Source organism: Pimephales promelas, chromosome 25 (genome assembly GCF_988280905.1).
Source record: "Pimephales promelas chromosome 25, fPimPro1.hap1.1, whole genome shotgun sequence".
In the NCBI taxonomy this organism is placed as follows: domain Eukaryota; kingdom Metazoa; phylum Chordata; class Actinopteri; order Cypriniformes; family Leuciscidae; genus Pimephales; species Pimephales promelas.
Genome location: NC_142793.1, coordinates 23,823,342 through 23,841,351, shown reverse-complemented (window position 1 = coordinate 23,841,351; position 18,010 = coordinate 23,823,342). Strand labels below are relative to the sequence as shown.

The following is an 18,010-nucleotide window of genomic DNA, read 5'->3' as shown; positions in this document are numbered from 1 at the left end:
AAGAGTTAAAAACAATGGTTTTAACGAAAGGTTTTACTACAGTACCTAAAAAAAGTAAATTTGGTGTCTCAAGCATGGAATTATTGTGGGAAACATTTTGGAATTACATAATTTTTTCATTTTCTTTTTCAGTTTCCTCAGAATTTAAGGATCTAAATAGCTTTATCTCTTGGCCTGTTTCTTCCTAACTAGTTGAGCATAAAGTTTTATCCCTCAAACCAAATTGACTTAAACCAAATTAAAATTCAAGTCTGGATGCACAGGTTTAGACACACATCAGTAAAGAGTGAATTTGGTCAGTGTGTGAAGTCCTGGGGGAGGGGGGTGGGTTAAGGCTCTAAAGGTCGAGAGGTCGGAGGAGGTCACCTTCACAGGCGCATTCAGCTGCCGAAAGGACCCGTCTCCCGGGACGACAGCTTTATGACCCGAGGTTGGGGGCCGGAATGGGATAAAACTTTATGCTCAACTAGTTAGGAAGAAACAGGCCTAGAGATCGAGTTGTGTAGATCCTCAAACTTTGAGGAAACTGAAAAACAAAATTTCATTCTAAAAAACAAAAAGGTTAAATTTCATTCCAAATGATGTTTTCCATCAGTAAAAAATTAGAAAGGAAAAAATCTATTTATAAAGAAATCACTAATACAGTTAATTAATAAGCTTTTAAAAAATAAAATAAAAATTAAGACATATAATTCTAGTTATAATTCTAAGAAATAATTCTAAGAAAATGTATTTATTTACCATTAAAAAATGAGAAAGGTTTAACATTTGTATCTACGTTTAAAGTAACTCACGTGAATTAAGTTAATGAATTAAGAATTATTTTCCTTTTCAAAAACTAGAATTTTTTTTTATCTATTTCCCAGAAGAAAATAGAAAGGTAAAACATTTCTATCTATATGGATATCCAAATCTACTAATTTTCTTTAAAAAAGTTAATTAAGATTGACTTTCTCTTTAAATAGTATACATTTTCTAGGAAAATTAAACGATGCATTTTCCCGGTAAAAATTAGAAAGAAATATGAAAATCCTATTTAAAATTCTCAAATTTATTTAAATTTAAAAGTGAAGTTTTAATAGTCCATTTAGTCTAAAAATCCCACACTTTCAGGCCTTATTTCACTAAAGTTTCTGATCTCTAACTCTATAATGTTGTTGTTTTGTTTAATATACGTGTATCCCTGCGTCCCTGTTCTGTCCTGTTGCTGTAGTTCTGGTCTTTTATCTTGTAATGCGGTTTTATATTCATTGTTTTGTTTTTTGATTGCTTTCCATTTCTTGTAAAGCAATCTTGAGCTTTATAAGTATATAGAAAGGTGTTATTTAAATAAAAAATTATTATTATTTATTAGTTAAGCAAAACCCTAACCAATTCAAACAGAATTCACTCCATCAGGACATTGAACTTAAATTTGCATCGACTCTAAAAAGCCCACAATTTCTTTGCTCTCGGGTCACTTCAGCCCAGTTCAATCCCAGAATCCTTTGTTTACGCTCGAGTGTCCAGCTGTAGAGGTGACGGGGGGATTGGCTCTCACAGGCTTTTGCCCGACCTTAAACCCAGGCACAATAGGCAGAGAAGCAGAGGAGAACCATGGGAAAACTGGAAGGGGACATCTGGGGTGTGACCTTTGACCCTGAGGGGATATCACGTGACACGAACAAAGCCCTGGATGCGGCGAACAGGACGACCGTGCATAAGTCCGAACACAAGAAGGTAATTACTGGAAAAAACCTTGACTTGCGCATTTTCAGAGAAATATAAAGGTAGATTCCTCGTTTTAGATTATCTCGTTGTTTTACGAAGTTAATTTAGATTAGAATTAATTAGTGACCTGCATAAATGCTTTTGATATTAGTTGCAGGCTACTTAAAATTAGGCAAAATACACTTTACATTAAGCATAATATGAAAAATATATCTAGGAATATCAAAGTAAAAAAAAAAATCAAAATGTTCTCTATTGAAATCCTAATCAAATTACTCATACAGGTGAATTGAGTTTTTTTTAAATATGCAGACTACCTCAAATTAAGCAAAAGTGTTGTTGTTGTTGTTTTTTGCATTGAATAAAGATGTATTTCACATTTTAAAAAATAATAAATTTCCTAAGAAAATTTTAAAATGTTTTTTTTTTTCCCCCCAGTAAAAATTAGAAAGGTAAAATGCTCACAAATATGCTTTAAAAATATTAAGTGTTAAAGTTTATATATATATATATATATATATATATATATATATATATATTTAGTTACAGGCTACCTAAAATTAAATAAAAAGTGTGTTTTCTTTGTTGTTGCATTGAATAAAGATTTATTTCACATTTTTAAAAAAAAAGTGTTAAGAAATTTTTTTAATCTATTTTCATCTCAGTTAAAACATTTCTATCTATTTGTTTATGATTTCCATGAACAAATGACTCATTAGTTTTAAGTGAATTTAGTTTTTTTTTCTACTCAAAATTAGGCAAAAGTGTATTTTTTTTTCATGTGCATTAGAAATTGGAAATTGTCTAAGAAAAGTTTGTAAGTAAGTAAGTAAGTAAGTTTCCCAGATAAGTGTGTGTGCGTGACTCACTGAGGCCAGTGATGCTGTGCTCGTGCTGTTGGGGGGGCAGCTGCAGAACGGAGCCCTCTGATTGGCCGTCTGGGTGGAAAACGAGCTTGAATCCCTGGATGACCGAGTCACTGGGAGTCGGATGCCAGCGGACTGCCACGGATGTGCAGTTCAGGGGCTCAAGCTCAAGGTTTGGGGCGGGAGGCACTGAGGACAGAAACACATTACATCAACTTATGCACAAAATACAGACATAAACACACTTTCTGCACAACATTAACAGAGCTCTATGATGTTTTTGCCAAGTCTATGGTAATAATAATGCTTTTCGTGCAAATTGCACTAATAACAGCAGAGAAAAGCTTTATTTTTAATGGAGTTAACGATAAAAAAAAAAAAAATCATTTCCATTTAAAAACTATTAGAATTAGAGCAAATATCCAGCAGAAAACAGACTATTCTTCAGGTTGCCTGAAGCGTTCCCTTTACGACCCCAAACTGACAGCCGGGGTCAAAGGTCATCGAGTAACAACATAAATGCCGGAACAAAGCCAGTCAAAAAATGCTTTACTTACTTAGTATTTATGTCTTGCTCCCAGTCCAAATATCTACAAATTCTTCAATCAAGATGCATGTACTAGATGAGTAAAATGCTATACGATATTAAGTCTTGTTTTATTAAAAAAATAATATTGTTTCTGTTTGAATTAATTAATTTGAACTATAGCAGATAAGTTTTCCTCTTTTAAGCAAAAACTCACTTCATTTAGATTTTTCCCCCTATAAAACAAGACATGATATCTTATAGCATCGCATTCCTCATGGTTAGTTCATGCATTACCTAACGTTAACTAATGAACCTTATTGTAAAGGGTTACCTTAAAATGTTCTCCAAACAAAAGATAAAGGATGCTATTAACTCTTTCCCTGCCACTGAAGACATTTTTCATAATTTATTACACAGCGCTTCCCGAGTAATTCCAGAAAACACTGCGCTTCCAGAACCAAACACAGAACAGATGAGTATGGGTCAAAGTCAGGCTTTTCTTACTCAGAAATTATTTCTTGTTTCCAGTCCAAATGGCAAAAAATTCTTAAATCAAGATGGATTTACTAAAGAAGGACGAGGATGAAAGAGGAAGGGAGGAGATGCTGGATGACAGGATTTAGTTTGAATAAAATAAAACACTCAAATACATGAATTTTGAACTTTTTTGATCCACTTAGTACAGTGCAAAAAACAAATAAAACAAGAGAGAAAGCGATAGTGCTGGGTCAAACTGCTCTCACCTGTGGCGCTGGATGTTTTGGGCGTGCGATGCGAGCTCCAGGCGGACGGCTGGCTCCAGCCCACGCGGGTCGAGACGGACATGCGGATCAGGTAGATGGTGTCGGGCTGCAGACCCTGCAGGAGGAACTGGGTGCAGTTCTGGCCCGGGACCGGCAGCTCCACGGAGGTGAGCGAGTCGTCTGAGGCCGTGCGGTGGGACAGACGGTACGCAGACACACGCCCTCGGCTCAGTTTTGGGGAGAGAGGCTGCCAGGACACCAGGATATCTGTTGGACTGCGACTCGTCAGGCTCAGCTCAGGGGTACGGAGGGGCACTAGGGACAAACAGAGAGATAAACACTTCATGGGAAAGATTTGACTACTGTTAGTCAACTACAGTAACTACGTGTCAACTACAGTAAAGTTAGGTTAAATATCCTGATTTCCAAACACTGGGAATTTATTTTTTAAATAAAAAAAAAAAAAGAAAGATTTGAAAAAAAAAAATCGGAGATTTAAAAAACGGAATTCTGAGTTAAAAAAAAAACAGAATTCTGAGTAAATAAAAAACGAAATTCTGGGTTAAAAAACGGAATACTGAGTTTAAAAAAAACGGAATTCTGAATTTAAAAAAAAAAACGGAATTCTGAGTTTTAGAAAAACGGAATTAAAAAATGAAAAAAGTAATTCAAACTTCAAACTATCTCACAATTCTGACTTTTTTTCCCTCAGAGTTCTAAAATGTACACTTGCATTTTTTTACTTTTCTTCTCGGAATCTGAGTTTACAAAAAAGGAATTCTGATTTGAAAAACAAAAAAATAAATAAAAGCAATTGGTACACTTTATCTCACATTTTTTTCCCCTTTTTTTCTTGCTATTGCAAATTTATACCTCACAATTCTGACCTTTTTCTTAGACTTGCATGAAAAAAATTTAGAATTGTGAGACAAAAAAGTCGCAATTACCTTTTTATTTTATTTTTTCAAAAAAGAACAAAAAGCAAGCTTCCATATATTTGTCTATGTAGCTCTGATTTCATTTATTAATTTTAAGCTTTTCTACTACATAGACAGCCAAATTGCATGTGACGCCTACTCATCAGTGAATCCCAATAATTATTTTGTTGCCGCAGCTATTATTTTTTTTCCTGATTTTTTAAAATGATTTTCAGCTTATATCATGTTGTACATTGGCAGCTGCAGTGCATTGTGGGCCTACTGCGTGGACTCACCGTCCTCCAGCGTGTGCTGCGTGACCTGCTCCGACATGCGGCTGGCGCCCATCGGCATGTAAGCCACAATATAAAACGTGTAGTTTCGCGCCGGCTCCAGATCGTCCACGATGTGGCTTGTCGTGTCGTTGCCGATCACGGCCTGATATTCCTCGTTGTTCAGACCTGAGTGTACAATAAGATGTTCTCAAGTAAATGCATCTTGATTTCAGAAGGTTTCGATATTTGACGTGATTTGAAGACCAGGTCTATAACCTGGTAAATGGACTGCATTTATATAGCGCTTTCACAGACCCAATCAGAAACAAGCTTCCATATATTTTGTATAAACATTACAAGGTCACAAAAACACATGCACGGATGAACTGTTCACATCTATAACATCCATTTAGAAAATTTATTTAATTTCAGTCTGATTTTAAGTGGCAACATCTGGACGAAAGACAGCAATAGCAGTAATATGCTTCATTCACACGCTCACCCTCTGACTTCATGTAGTGTATGGAGTAAGCGATGACTTTATCCGCGTTGTACTGGGGTCTCTCCCACGCCAGTAAGATGGCCGAGCTGGAGATGGTTTCCGCGTGGATGTTTCGCGGAGCGCTGGGACGGTCCTCCGACAGAACCACGATGAGACGGGACGTCGACATAACCGAGCCTTGGGAGTTCTCCGCCTGGCACTGGTAAAAGGCGTCGTCTTCCGGGATGATCTGAGTTATCACCAGTTTACTGACGAAGAGAAAGAGCTCATTACATCATCACATCATCCTATTTTACTTGGAATTTTGTCTCGCTTCCAGTCCAAATATTTAAAAATTCTTAAATCAAGATGCATTTACAAAATGAGTAAAGTGACATAAGATATGTCTGGTTTTCTGAAGCAAAAATCAAAATGGAGTTAAAACAAGCAAAATGATCTGCCAATGGGGTCAGAAAAATGATATTGTTCCTGTTTGAATTAAGATTATTTTTCTGACCCCATTGGCAGATCATTTTTCTTGTTTTAAGCAAAAACTCACTTAATTTTGATATTTTTCCAGAAAACAAGATATCATTTCTTAAGGCATTTTCCTACTTTAGTAAGAATTTTTAGATATTTGGACTGGAAACAACACAGAAAACACTGAATAAGAAAAGCATTTATTTGCAGTGTGCAGAAGATGTTCGGCTTGTTGTAAAATACAATGCATAATTAAAATCTAAGTACTCTGAAAAATAAAGTATAAAAAATCGAAAAGAAAGTATAAAAGTCTAATAATTCTGGCGTCAAGGTTAAGGTCACTTTTATTTATATAGCACCATAAAACAGCATTAAAACACAATAAAAACAAACGTAGTACAAATTACATATCAGATTTGGACTCACATATCCACAGTTATGAATAAGCCTGAGAGAAAAGAGCTGACTTGAATACATGTAAAGAAGAAGCTAACCCAACAGATTAAGGAAACGAATTCCACAGCCTCGGACCAAAAAGGCTCTGTCACCTTTAGATTTCAAGCGAGAGTGTGAGATAGTTAATCATTTCTCAGAGGATGATCTAGAGTATGGACAAATAAGCTGATAATCAAAGATCCTGAGAGGTGATTTTTCACAAAAGAGAGAGACCACAGCAGTACCTGTTGTACATCTTGGTGCGGCCGTTGGAGTGGATCACCTCCCCGTTCTTGAACCACGTGATGTGTGGCGTGGGTGTGCCTTCAGCCCGGCAGCTGAACCGGGCCGTACCGGCTCTGGGTCGCGTCTGACTCTCCGGGATTTCCAACAGAGAAGGAGGAACTGCAAAATAATGAACAATAATGATAACTATAAAGTTTTATTCAACAATATTATTGATCCCCTGCATTGACACCATTATATGAGAACTCAACAGAGCTGGACGATGACATCACGGTTTTCTCCAGAACGGATATATATATATAAACGAACTGAATTAACTTATTTACAACAAAAATGAACCATCACTGAAGTTACTTAAGCTGGACTGTAAAACTATTTTCTTCTGGATATTAACATTATTATCCTGTTATCTCTGTAAAGCTGCTTTGAAACACTCTTGTGTTGTAAAAAGCACTATATAAATAAATAAAGGTGACTTGACTTGACTAGAACTAAAACGATACGGACAAAGGAATGATTTGTTGGAATCGGCTGATGAACAATAGAAACATTGACAGCCAATCAGAATCCATCCTGCTTTAAAGAGGCTTTAAAACATTTAATATAACACAATATAAGTGCAGTGCGCTTTTAATAAACAGAATGATATCGTCTGTTGGTGTATACACTAATTTAGTTATCATTAAAGGTATCGCGTTTGGTGTAAATGCTAATTTAGTTATCGTCATAGTTATCGCTCTTGACGTGAATGCTAATTTAGTTGTCGTTATAGTTATCACTCTTGGTGTGAATGCTAATTTAGTTATCATTAAAGGTATCGCGTTTGGTGTAAATGCTAATTTAGTTATCGTCATAGTTATCGCTCTTGAGGTGAATGCTAATTTAGTTGTCGTTATAGTTATCGCTCTTGAGGTGAATGCTAATTTAGTTGTCGTTATAGTTATCACTCTTGGTGTGAATGCTAATTTAGTTATCGTTATAGTTATCGCTCTTGAGGTGAATGCTAATTTAGTTGTCGTTATAGTTATCACTCTTGGTGTAAATGCTAATTTAGTTATCGTTATAGTTATCGCTCTTGGTGTAAATGCTAATTTAGTTATCGTTATAGTTATCGCTCTTGGTGTAAATGCTAATTTAGTTATCGTTATAGTTATCGCTCTTGGTGTAAATGCTAATTTAGTTGTCGTTATAGTTATCACTCTTGGTGTAAATGCTAATTTAGTTATCGTTATAGTTATCGCTCTTGGTGTGAATGCTAATTTAGTTGTCGTTATAGTTATCACTCTTGGTGTAAATGCTAATTTAGTTATCGTTATAGTTATCGCTCTTGGTGTAAATGCTAATTTAGTTGTCGTTATAGTTATCGCTCTTGGTGTAAATGCTAATTTAGTTGTTCTTATAGTTATCACTCTTGGTGTGAATGCTAATTTAGTTATCGTTATAGTTAACGCTCTTGGTGTAAATGCTAATTTAGTTGTCGTTATAGTTATCACTCTTGGTGTAAATGCTAATTTAGTTATCGTTATAGTTATCGCTCTTGGTGTGAATGCTAATTTAGTTGTCGTTATAGTTATCACTCTTGGTGTAAATGCTAATTTAGTTGTCGTTATAGTTATCGCTCTTGATGTGAATGCTAATTTAGTTATCGTTATAGTTATCACTCTTGGTGTAAATGCTAATTTAGTTATCGTTATAGTTATCACTCTTGGTGTAAATGCTAATTTAGTTGTCGTTATAGTTATCACTCTTGGTGTGAATGCTAATTTAGTTATCGTTATAGTTATCGCTCTTGGTGTAAATGCTAATTTAGTTATCGTTATAGTTATCGCTCTTGGTGTGAATGCTAATTTAGTTATCGTTATAGTTATCGCTCTTGATGTGAATGCTAATTTAGTTATCGTTATAGTTATCGCTCTTGGTGTGAATGCTAATTTAGTTATCGTTATAGTTATCGCTCTTGGTGTGAATGCTAATTTAGTTATCGTTATAGTTATCGCTCTTGATGTGAATGCTAATTTAGTTATCGTTATAGTTATCGCTCTTGGTGTAAATGCTAATATAGTTATCGTTAATGTTATCGTTCTTAATTTAAATGCTAATATAGTTTTTGTTCTTGGTGTGAATGCTAAAATAGTTATCGTTAATGTTATCGTTCTTAATGTGAATGCTAATATAGTTATTGTTCAAGGTGTGAATGCTAATTTAGTTATCGTTAATATCGTTCTTTATGTGAATGCTAATTTAGTTATTGTTCTTGGTGTAAAGGCTTATATAGTTATCATTAATATTATCACTCTTAATGTGAATGCTAATATAGTTATTGTTCAAGGTGTGAATGCTAATATAGTTAACGTTAAAGTTATCGTTCTTGCTGTGAACGCTAATATAATTATCGTTAAATGTATTGTTCTTGGTTTGAATGTTAATATAGATATAGTTATAGTTCTTGATGTGAAGTGTTTATGTTGCGTCAAACATCTCTTACCGAGTACGGTGAGGTTCCCGGCCGCCATGGTGTAGTTGCGTGTTCCGGGTGTCGTGGCGCGGCACAGGTACGTGCCACTGTGCTGGGCTTTAACGGCTGAGATAACCAGGTTCCCGTTTCCCAGAACCCTGGCTCCGAACACGTCTATTGGTTTGGAGTCGGCCCGGCTCCAGGACACCAGCGGCCGAGGGTTTCCCTCAGCCAAACACTCCAGAACCACAGACTGATGCAGACCGGCGCTGATGTTCTGAGGTCCAGCGATGATGTGTGGTTTCATGAGAGGCCTGGGACCCGACGCTGGACAGAGAACGCAGAAGATTATAACGCTTTCTTTATTCCTCTGATAATGATCACTGTTCATCCTCACTTAAACACAGACCTGGGATGATAGACAGCTCGGCTTCTCGGCTTGTGACTCGACTGGCCCTGTTTGTTGCAAAGCAGCGATAATTCCCAACATCCTTCATTGTCACGTCGCGGATATGCAGCACTCCATTTGGCAAAACGGTGATTCTGAAACAAACACAAACATGTTTAATGAGCAACTCAACCCGAGGGCTTTCAGTCTTCAACTATATTAGCATTCACATTAAGAACGATACATTTCACTCTTACAATATAGCTACACTGTAACTATACCAGCTTAACCAGCTTGCCAGTCCAAGCTGCTCATTTAGTCATTAGCTGGTACAAAATGTACATTTATCCATTTAGCAGATGTTTTTATCCAAAGCAACTTACAATGCATTCAAGGTATACATTTAATCAGTGCAGTTTCAACTTGATTTAACCCATAAAAATGTATTTTGTTGGTATAAATGAATGTACTTAGGTTTATTCAGTGATGTTAAATAATATTTTTGTCAGAAAACCTAATTTAATTTAACTGTCATTCTCCTTTTTGACCATAGATGTGAAAATAAATGGTTGTGTAGCTCATGAATTTTAAAGACAGGATTAATGCAGAAGTGAAAGCACTTCAAAAAATTTAGGTGTAAAAGTTTTATTTTGTATAAAATGTGTATGTTACAAAATAATGAGGACTCTTAAATTGGTGGAATCAAAGCCATATGTCTAACCAAGTTATGTTCCAAATTTGAAGCTGATGTCACAAAAATTGAGCTGGTAAATGGTTTTAAAGTAGCCTTTTCATGGTAACAAAACGTCCATTTTTAAAACGGCTTTCAATTTCGAATGATACCTAAAGTTCCTTCTATTGAAATAATGATGCTTAACGGGCTAGTATTAATATGAAATATTTCATATTAATATTGAGAAAGATCCTGTTGTGTTGTTGGTTAATTGCGCACCTGTCTGAATCCAGAGGTAGAGATCTTTGGTTGCGTTCCCAGCGGATGAGCGTTGGTGACCCGCTGACAGCGCAGGAGAATCTGGCCATCGAGCCCAGCGTAACCTGCACTGGGACAGGGTGGCTCACAAACAGCAAGACATCTGTGAAAGACAGAGAGAATCTCAGGGCACGAAGTCAGACACAAGATCAAATCGGTTCAGCTGGTGTATTTATATAAAGCGTAAAGCACTCAGACCGAGCCCGTTTCTGATCTCAACAGTGATTGGTTGTCTGTTAAAGGCCAGAGTGCACAGCAGCCAATAATAAACAGCTGCTCTAATCAATGAATCAATCGGCTAATGACAGTGAATGATGACTCTTTATAGATCAGAGTGAATCAATGATGCGTCCATGTGAAATGACTCTGAGTGTCAATATATGCTTGTTACTGAAGGCAATGAACAGGCTTATAATGCAGCAAATAAACTAAATAACCAGCACAGTCATTTAAGAAATATATCAGGTTTTTCACACCTGAATCAATGAAATGAGCATCAAAATATCACACCCAAAAGGAGATATAACATTAACAATCTTTCTTTACCATTTTTACAAACGGCCCTATAAGAGCAGGTCTTTTTCAAAACAATAACATAAAGACCAGCCCCTAATTTTACCCACAAGCCACTGTGTTGTGTTCCCTCCCCCTCTTGTTCCTGCTGAGTCCAGCCAAAAATCCTCTAAAGGCGATCAATGATAGTTCATCTCCTGATAAATCCCTGTCACTCGTGTTCGATGCGGTCGACGGGGTTTATTTACATGTGAAGCTTAATTATCACTAACTGACAGTCAGATAACCAAACGCATTGCTAACGTTAGCTGTGAAAACTTTATGTTCAAAATGTCCAGTTTTTAAAGCGTTTTCAACATGTTATACGAACGTTAAGCGAACATTCCATTTTGGAAACATTGTGGAATTGTTACATTTGAATGTTCTCTGAACATTCCGAAACCAGTTGTGACATTTAAAAAACGTTAGCTGAACGTACAACTAAAATGTTTCAGAAAAAAAAAGTTCCATGAATGATGTATAGTTAATATTTTTGTGCAAATGTTCTGAGATCATTATTAAAGAGCAGACACACAAAGTGAACGAACTGTGAACGAACGCTTTGACGTAACTGGAAGAATGTTACTTTGTTCATAACTTTGAGAGAACGTTGCAATCCTTGAAGCCAGTACTGGTTTCAGTTTCTATTATTGTGTTAACTTGAATATACACACACACACTATCATATAGACAAACACTGGTTCTCAATATTGCTTTTAAGATCTTATCTATAGACACTGAGCTAAACTGGTTACACAGCTGTTACTGTTCGGAGAGAAAGTGGAGAAATCTGATCAAAATCTTCAAAAAGTCAATGTTATTTTAGGAAAATAACTGAGTATATCCTCATACCACATGATTATAATATTCATATACCAATAGATTAACATGAAACGAAAAAGTTCAAAAAATATAATGGTACTGCCATAGTAAAACAAATTACATAGTAGTTATTTGTGTCAGTATAGTGTGTGTGTTTGTGTGGAGTGTGTGTGAGAGGGAGAGAAAGAGAGTGAGAGTGTGTGTGTGTGTGTGTGTCCAGTCAGCCGGGTTGTAAAGGCCAGATCAATGCCTAGTCAAACAGGACAAAGGTTTCCCACCAGAGGTCAGAGGTCAGTCAAGTCCATCTGTCCACCCAGTTTCAGTCAGAGATTAAATGTATTCTGGATGGAAAACCGTCAGTGATTTTATGTCATTTATACAAGGATTCTAATGAAGAACCTTGCTAATGAACACAATAATTAATTTACACCCATATAAAAACTAATAAAGTGTGTGACTGAGATGAAACCATGTAAAATGAGTAACAACTATACGGATCAATAGCAGTAAACCTGCCAATATTTTATACCAATATTTTAAAAATTGCTCAATAAAATTCTAAATAAGCTTATTTGACATTATTTCAGTAAGCCTAATTATAAAGCATATATGTGCATTTCAATAGGGAGAATTTGCTATTAATTATAAGAGTTTTTCCTGGCAAATTGTTATTTTCACAAACCAATATGAGAGTTTCATCTTGATGTTTAAATGAGTATGAGAAACCACTGCAGAACAATTAAGAAATGAACAATTCTCCAGCTGTGCCTTGAAAAGATCCACAGTTTCCACTGTTCTTCTGCTTGAGCTTTAAACACACACACACACACACACACACACCCTGACGGCTCTAACAAAACAACTCTAAAGACCAGCGCTTGTGAATGAGCCAAAAGCATCAGTCAGGCTGGATGAGGACAGCAGGAGGATAAAGCCAGTCCCACAACCCCTGTGACCTCTGACCTCTGGACGGACCAACACACCCCTCCCGATGCTCCAGCTCCCTTAACCCTTAAGATACTGACTTATTCATTTTTAATGGTTGACCAAAATAAAAATGGGGTTTTCAACAACTAATGCAAACAGCAATATCTAATTAAATTAAATTCAATGAATAATTACTAGTTTAAGCTGGCGATAATAACAATCATCACATTTCAAAATGTGAACACTTAAAAACTTGAAATAATAAAATCAAATCTTTGCTCGCTTGCTTTGTGCGTCGCTTCGGACGCTAAATGTATAATAAAAATAAATGCAAAAAAATTAATCTTATTGGTCAGTATATTAGCACATCTAATAATTAAAAAATATCTAATAATCATATCTAACATCAGCTAACTGCAATAGTAGCCTAATCTATATAATGAGCATGTTTTATTTTATTTAACATACATGGAAATACTTGGAAATGAGTTGCGGTAGTGATTCAACGATTGTTGTGTAATGATGAGACAGCTAAAATAAAAATATTTCATATATTATGTATAGTTGAAATAGAGCTCTTTTAATAATATATATATCAGATATTATTATACATCAAATATATACTTGAATATCAGAATATTATGTTATATTTACCAGTTGATGCTGATGAATTCAACATAACAATGTCTGATTATTTAAGTCTATCACTACAAATAACCGATTCAGGAGTGAGGTGTGTTATCCCTGATCCTGGAACAGCAGTGAGCCGTGTCTCTTTGTGAAGGTCAGGGCTGAGCGAGTTCAATAGGCACAGCTGTTTCTCTGTCCACGGGTCCATGGCCGAACAAACGTGTGTGTTCTCCCGGGCCAGAGGCCAGCCGGGGCCGCGCCGGACAAAAGCGGCGGCGAATAGCCTTGGCCAGATTCCTGAGCGCAACAATGGCCCTGGAGCCGCAGCAATGCTGGCGTGCGCTAATACTGAAGCTCATTCATATTCTGGCCCTTATAACAGATCAAAACTTTCAGTGACAGAAACATCACTCCGGCGCAAAACTAACCTTTGGTCTAATAACACATCTCAGGGATTTGTTTTCTTTTTAATCAAATGTAAAGAGTTTTATCTCTAAAAACTGTTTAGTGTATATGGGGGAAAATAATAAGTAAAGAGAAATTGCTAGTTAATTCCACTAACAAGGCTCAAAGTAACATAATGAGGGTCCCTACATGCAAAACGAAGCTTTGAGAACTTTGTAAGTGTACAGAGTGTTTAATAAAAAGATACTTTATAAAGAATCGCTTACATCTTTGGAAAACAGTCTCGATAAGTTGAACCACGAACAACGTGCCAACCAAGTGAGCCTAACTGTATGAACGGCGTTCTGCACGCGAAGTGCACTGTCTTGATAAAGTATCTTCTTATTAAACGGTCAGTACTCTTACAAAGTTCTCAATGCTTCGTTTTGCATCTAAGGACCCTCATTATGTTACTGTGTTAGTGTGGGGCTGTTTTGAGCCTTGTTAGTGGTATAAACTAGCGATTTTTCTTTTTATTTACTCTATGCCCATTATACTAGCGTTATACGGGTATAAAACTCTTTACATTCGATTATCATGAAAACAAATCTCAGAGAACGGTCGACTAGGTGCCAATGTGTAATTAGACCAAAGGTTCGTTTTGCGCAGGAGTTGTCCTTTAACAATCGTAGGTCACTACCGCAACTCATTTACAATTCAAATGCTTTACATGCTATAAAAGGCCCAGAAGTAGAACATTTTCTACATTGATTTCGGGAGAAAAATGTATATTATGGAATATTACGTAAGATTTTTTTTTTTGGATATTTCAGAGCACATCTTGAGAGCTCATTTACTGAGCCTTAACTATGATTATTTAATATTTTTCCTATCTATTACGTATATTATTTTAATATAGTCGCCTCATTACATAATAGTCGTTGAATCACTACCACAACTCATTTACAATTCAAATGCTGACATATAAAATTTTCTTAATTGATTTTTGAAAAATACGTAATTTATAAAATGTTATGTCATTAAATTATACATTTTCATCGCATGACCATCATTGAATCACTACCGCAACTCATTTCTAATTCAAATGTATAAGGCCCAGATAAAGGCCTCAAAAAGTTTTACTTTGATTTGAAACAAAAATACCAGGATGTGTGATTTAAAACAACCGATTTGTCTTTATTTGGGACAAATGCTCTTTTAAAAAACTCGCGGCCCAGACGATACACACTTAACTTCTTCAACATTTGCTCCATACCTGAGACTGTAAGGCTGGCTCTTTGGCTCAGGATGGCTCCGTACGTGTTCTGCACGAGGCACTGGTAGAAGCCCTCGTCTGAACTCCTCACACTGGAGATGCACAGCGACCCGTTGGACAGGACTCGCACGCGGACGCTCTCCTGGAGCTGGACCCCGTCTGTCCTCCACCGCACAGCGATCGGAGACTCGCCCTGAGCCTGACAGTCCAGTATCACGAGCTGACCTCGGGCCGCAGACACGTCCTGCGGCTGGACGGTGAAAGACAGCTCACTGAAGCTCAAAACCCCTGGAGATGATCAGATGGCATTAAACATTGGCATTTGGGCAACACCAACAACACATTGGTCAAGCTTACACAGTTCAAATTACGATTCAAGCAAATCAAGACTTGAATGAGGGTAATCCACTTAGTCACAGTGAACTGAGCGAGAAGAATCAGTGCGTTCGCTGGACATTGATGCATTTATTCTAATATTCACGACTTTGGGGTTTTCACACAATAAAACGTTCAATTAAGCCACGTGTAGGTGTGTTCAGAAGCCTTAAAATCAAATGTTGTTGTTGCTGAATCTTTATATAGTCAGATTGGGTCAGTCATAAGTTAGAGATCCACTGCAATGGTCATATCTTTAAAAGCCATTTCAGTCTTTCAAGGTTATCTAAATTAAACAGCTGATGAAAAGAAACATTACTATTTTTTTATCACGAATATCATAGTTAAACTGTAGCAAAACCATGGATAATTTGTGGTTACTATGGTTTCACTACTTTTATTATAGGCCTAGTAAAAGTGTAGTAGCCGTGTTTTTATTTGGCGTATTGATTACAGTTTTACCTAGACTGGTTAGAGTAGCAAAAACCATAATAACTATGTTTTTTTTTTTTTTTTTTTTTTAATTATTTGTAGGTTTCGAAATGAGTGAATTCACGAGCAGCACTTCTGATCAGACATTCACTCAACAGATCATTTCCCAACTAAACAATCTATCAATAACCTAAAATGGTTTAGAGATGTTATACAGATCAGGTTTAGGAGTTGTTCAGCGGTCTCCTCAGATGATCTGCCTTCAGCATCTTTCGTTCTCAACTTGGAGACCTTCAGCCTTTACGCACGAGATTCCTGTCAACATATGAGTGAATAAAACATCTCTTACCTGAAAACGATAAAACCCAGAGTAAAATCAGCAAACGCTGATGTGTTTTCCATTTCACGGACCCCATTTATCGATAATTCCCAATCATTCCGTGCGTAAAACCAGCGCGCGACCGGAGCGCGTCATGACTCTCCAGAGAACCGAACACTGACTGACTGAAGCTCGTTCTCGCGCTCGCTCCCGCCCCTCGTGAACACGTGACTCCGGCGTGTCTTACATATTCATGAGGTCCTCTTGTAATTATGATCTGATTTCATTTGTCATTTTGTCCAACAGAGTCGCGATGAATCAGAATAAAATCAAAAGTTATATGTCAAATGTGTCAATCTATTAGATATAAAATATAAGGAAAAAATAGTGGAAATATGTAGTAACATGTATAAATGAGTTGAAAAGTGAGTATATTTGTGGAGTATTTTTTTTTGTATTTTTATGAGTGTTTGTGTGAGAGTGTGTGCGCATTGAATGCAGTTATTGATCAGAGAGCCGATCTACACACACACACACACACACACAGAGAGAGAGAGAGAGAGAGAGAGAGAGAGAGAGAGAGGACAGGCTCGTTTACTGCTTTCAAATCAACAGGACTGCAGATTTATCTTAGTTGTAAATAAAACAAATATCATCGGAGGACGTTTTCAGTCTATTTCTACTTCAACATTTTACATTTAATTCGATATTTCTTGCCACTGAATAGTTGTTTTCCTCAGTCTAACAGGCGTAAATCTTCTTCCACAGTTTTATTCTTGCTTTCCAGTACAAATCAAATCATTTTTTGAATCTCTGAATATACATTTACGATTTTAATATGTGCCTTATTAATCACTCTGCCATCAAAAGTCTGCAGATAAAGGCAAACCTCAGCACGTGTGTGTGCTCAGGTTAATCAGTTATTGATCAGGGAACACTGATTGATCACATATAAATCACAGTCCAGGGTTTGATCCTTCTCAGCACAGAAAGAGAACACAAGTTATGCTGAAAAATTATATTTGCACTGGTGTGTGTGCGTGCGGGAGTGTGAGCGCCAGCAGGACGAGGATCAATAGCGCCAGAGACATTAGCATTGTGTGAATATGTGTGGGATCATGGGAAAGGGACACAACACTCGGACGCTTCGCTCTTATTGGTCGGATCCACGTTCAGGGTCAACCTCCATCTACAGAAACCTCTGACCTTTGACCTCTGGCTTGGACAGAATGACCTCCATTACCCGAAAAAGCAGATTTGATCGAATATGCAGAGGAGCATTTATTATTAGTGCGCTTTCATTAGTCCATATTACACTTTGGCATGTAAATCGTAACTGTTGTTTTTGTATCACCGAGACACTATTTTATTACTAATCAATTAGGTTTTATATTTTAATTTTGTTCTGTTTTTGTTTTAAGTTTATTCAATGTCTATATAGTATATTTTATTTCAGTTAGTTATTTTAGTACATCAAGTTAAATTAAATGTAAATGAGAAATGTCACAGGAAATAGCTGAAATAAAAAAGGGTAACTTTTTTAAATATTTTTTTTAGTTAATGTTTACTTTATTTTAAGGAAAAAAATATTTTTTATGAGTTGTTTAAGTAGAAATATTGTATTACAGGACTTTTTCTACAAGAAAAATATATATTTAATTATTATATATATAATTTATAATTATATGTATATTAATATTAAATATTATAATATATATTATAATTATTCATATATATAAGGTGCTATACTCCACAAACACAGGTCAGGACAACACAG

General features: G+C 36.3%; 1 protein-coding gene across 2 annotated transcripts in view; it reads right to left on the bottom strand.

Moving 5' to 3' along the window:
* The window catches only part of prtgb (protogenin homolog b (Gallus gallus)), a 28,099-nt gene extending 11,564 nt beyond the window's left edge, over positions 1-16,535 (bottom strand). For both annotated transcript variants that reach the window (XM_089127685.1, XM_089127686.1), the window contains exons 1-10: positions 16,264-16,535; positions 15,108-15,395; positions 10,478-10,619; positions 9,547-9,680; positions 9,168-9,464; positions 6,682-6,841; positions 5,543-5,790; positions 5,062-5,226; positions 3,849-4,163; positions 2,580-2,765 (exon numbers count right to left, since the gene is read on the bottom strand). In XM_089127685.1, the coding sequence (XP_088983811.1) occupies positions 2,580-2,765; positions 3,849-4,163; positions 5,062-5,226; positions 5,543-5,790; positions 6,682-6,841; positions 9,168-9,464; positions 9,547-9,680; positions 10,478-10,619; positions 15,108-15,395; positions 16,264-16,330 (2,002 nt within the window). In that variant the 5' untranslated portion in view covers positions 16,331-16,535. The remainder of the gene's footprint in view (positions 1-2,579; positions 2,766-3,848; positions 4,164-5,061; positions 5,227-5,542; positions 5,791-6,681; positions 6,842-9,167; positions 9,465-9,546; positions 9,681-10,477; positions 10,620-15,107; positions 15,396-16,263) is intronic.
* Between the last annotated feature and the right edge of the window lie 1,475 nt (positions 16,536-18,010).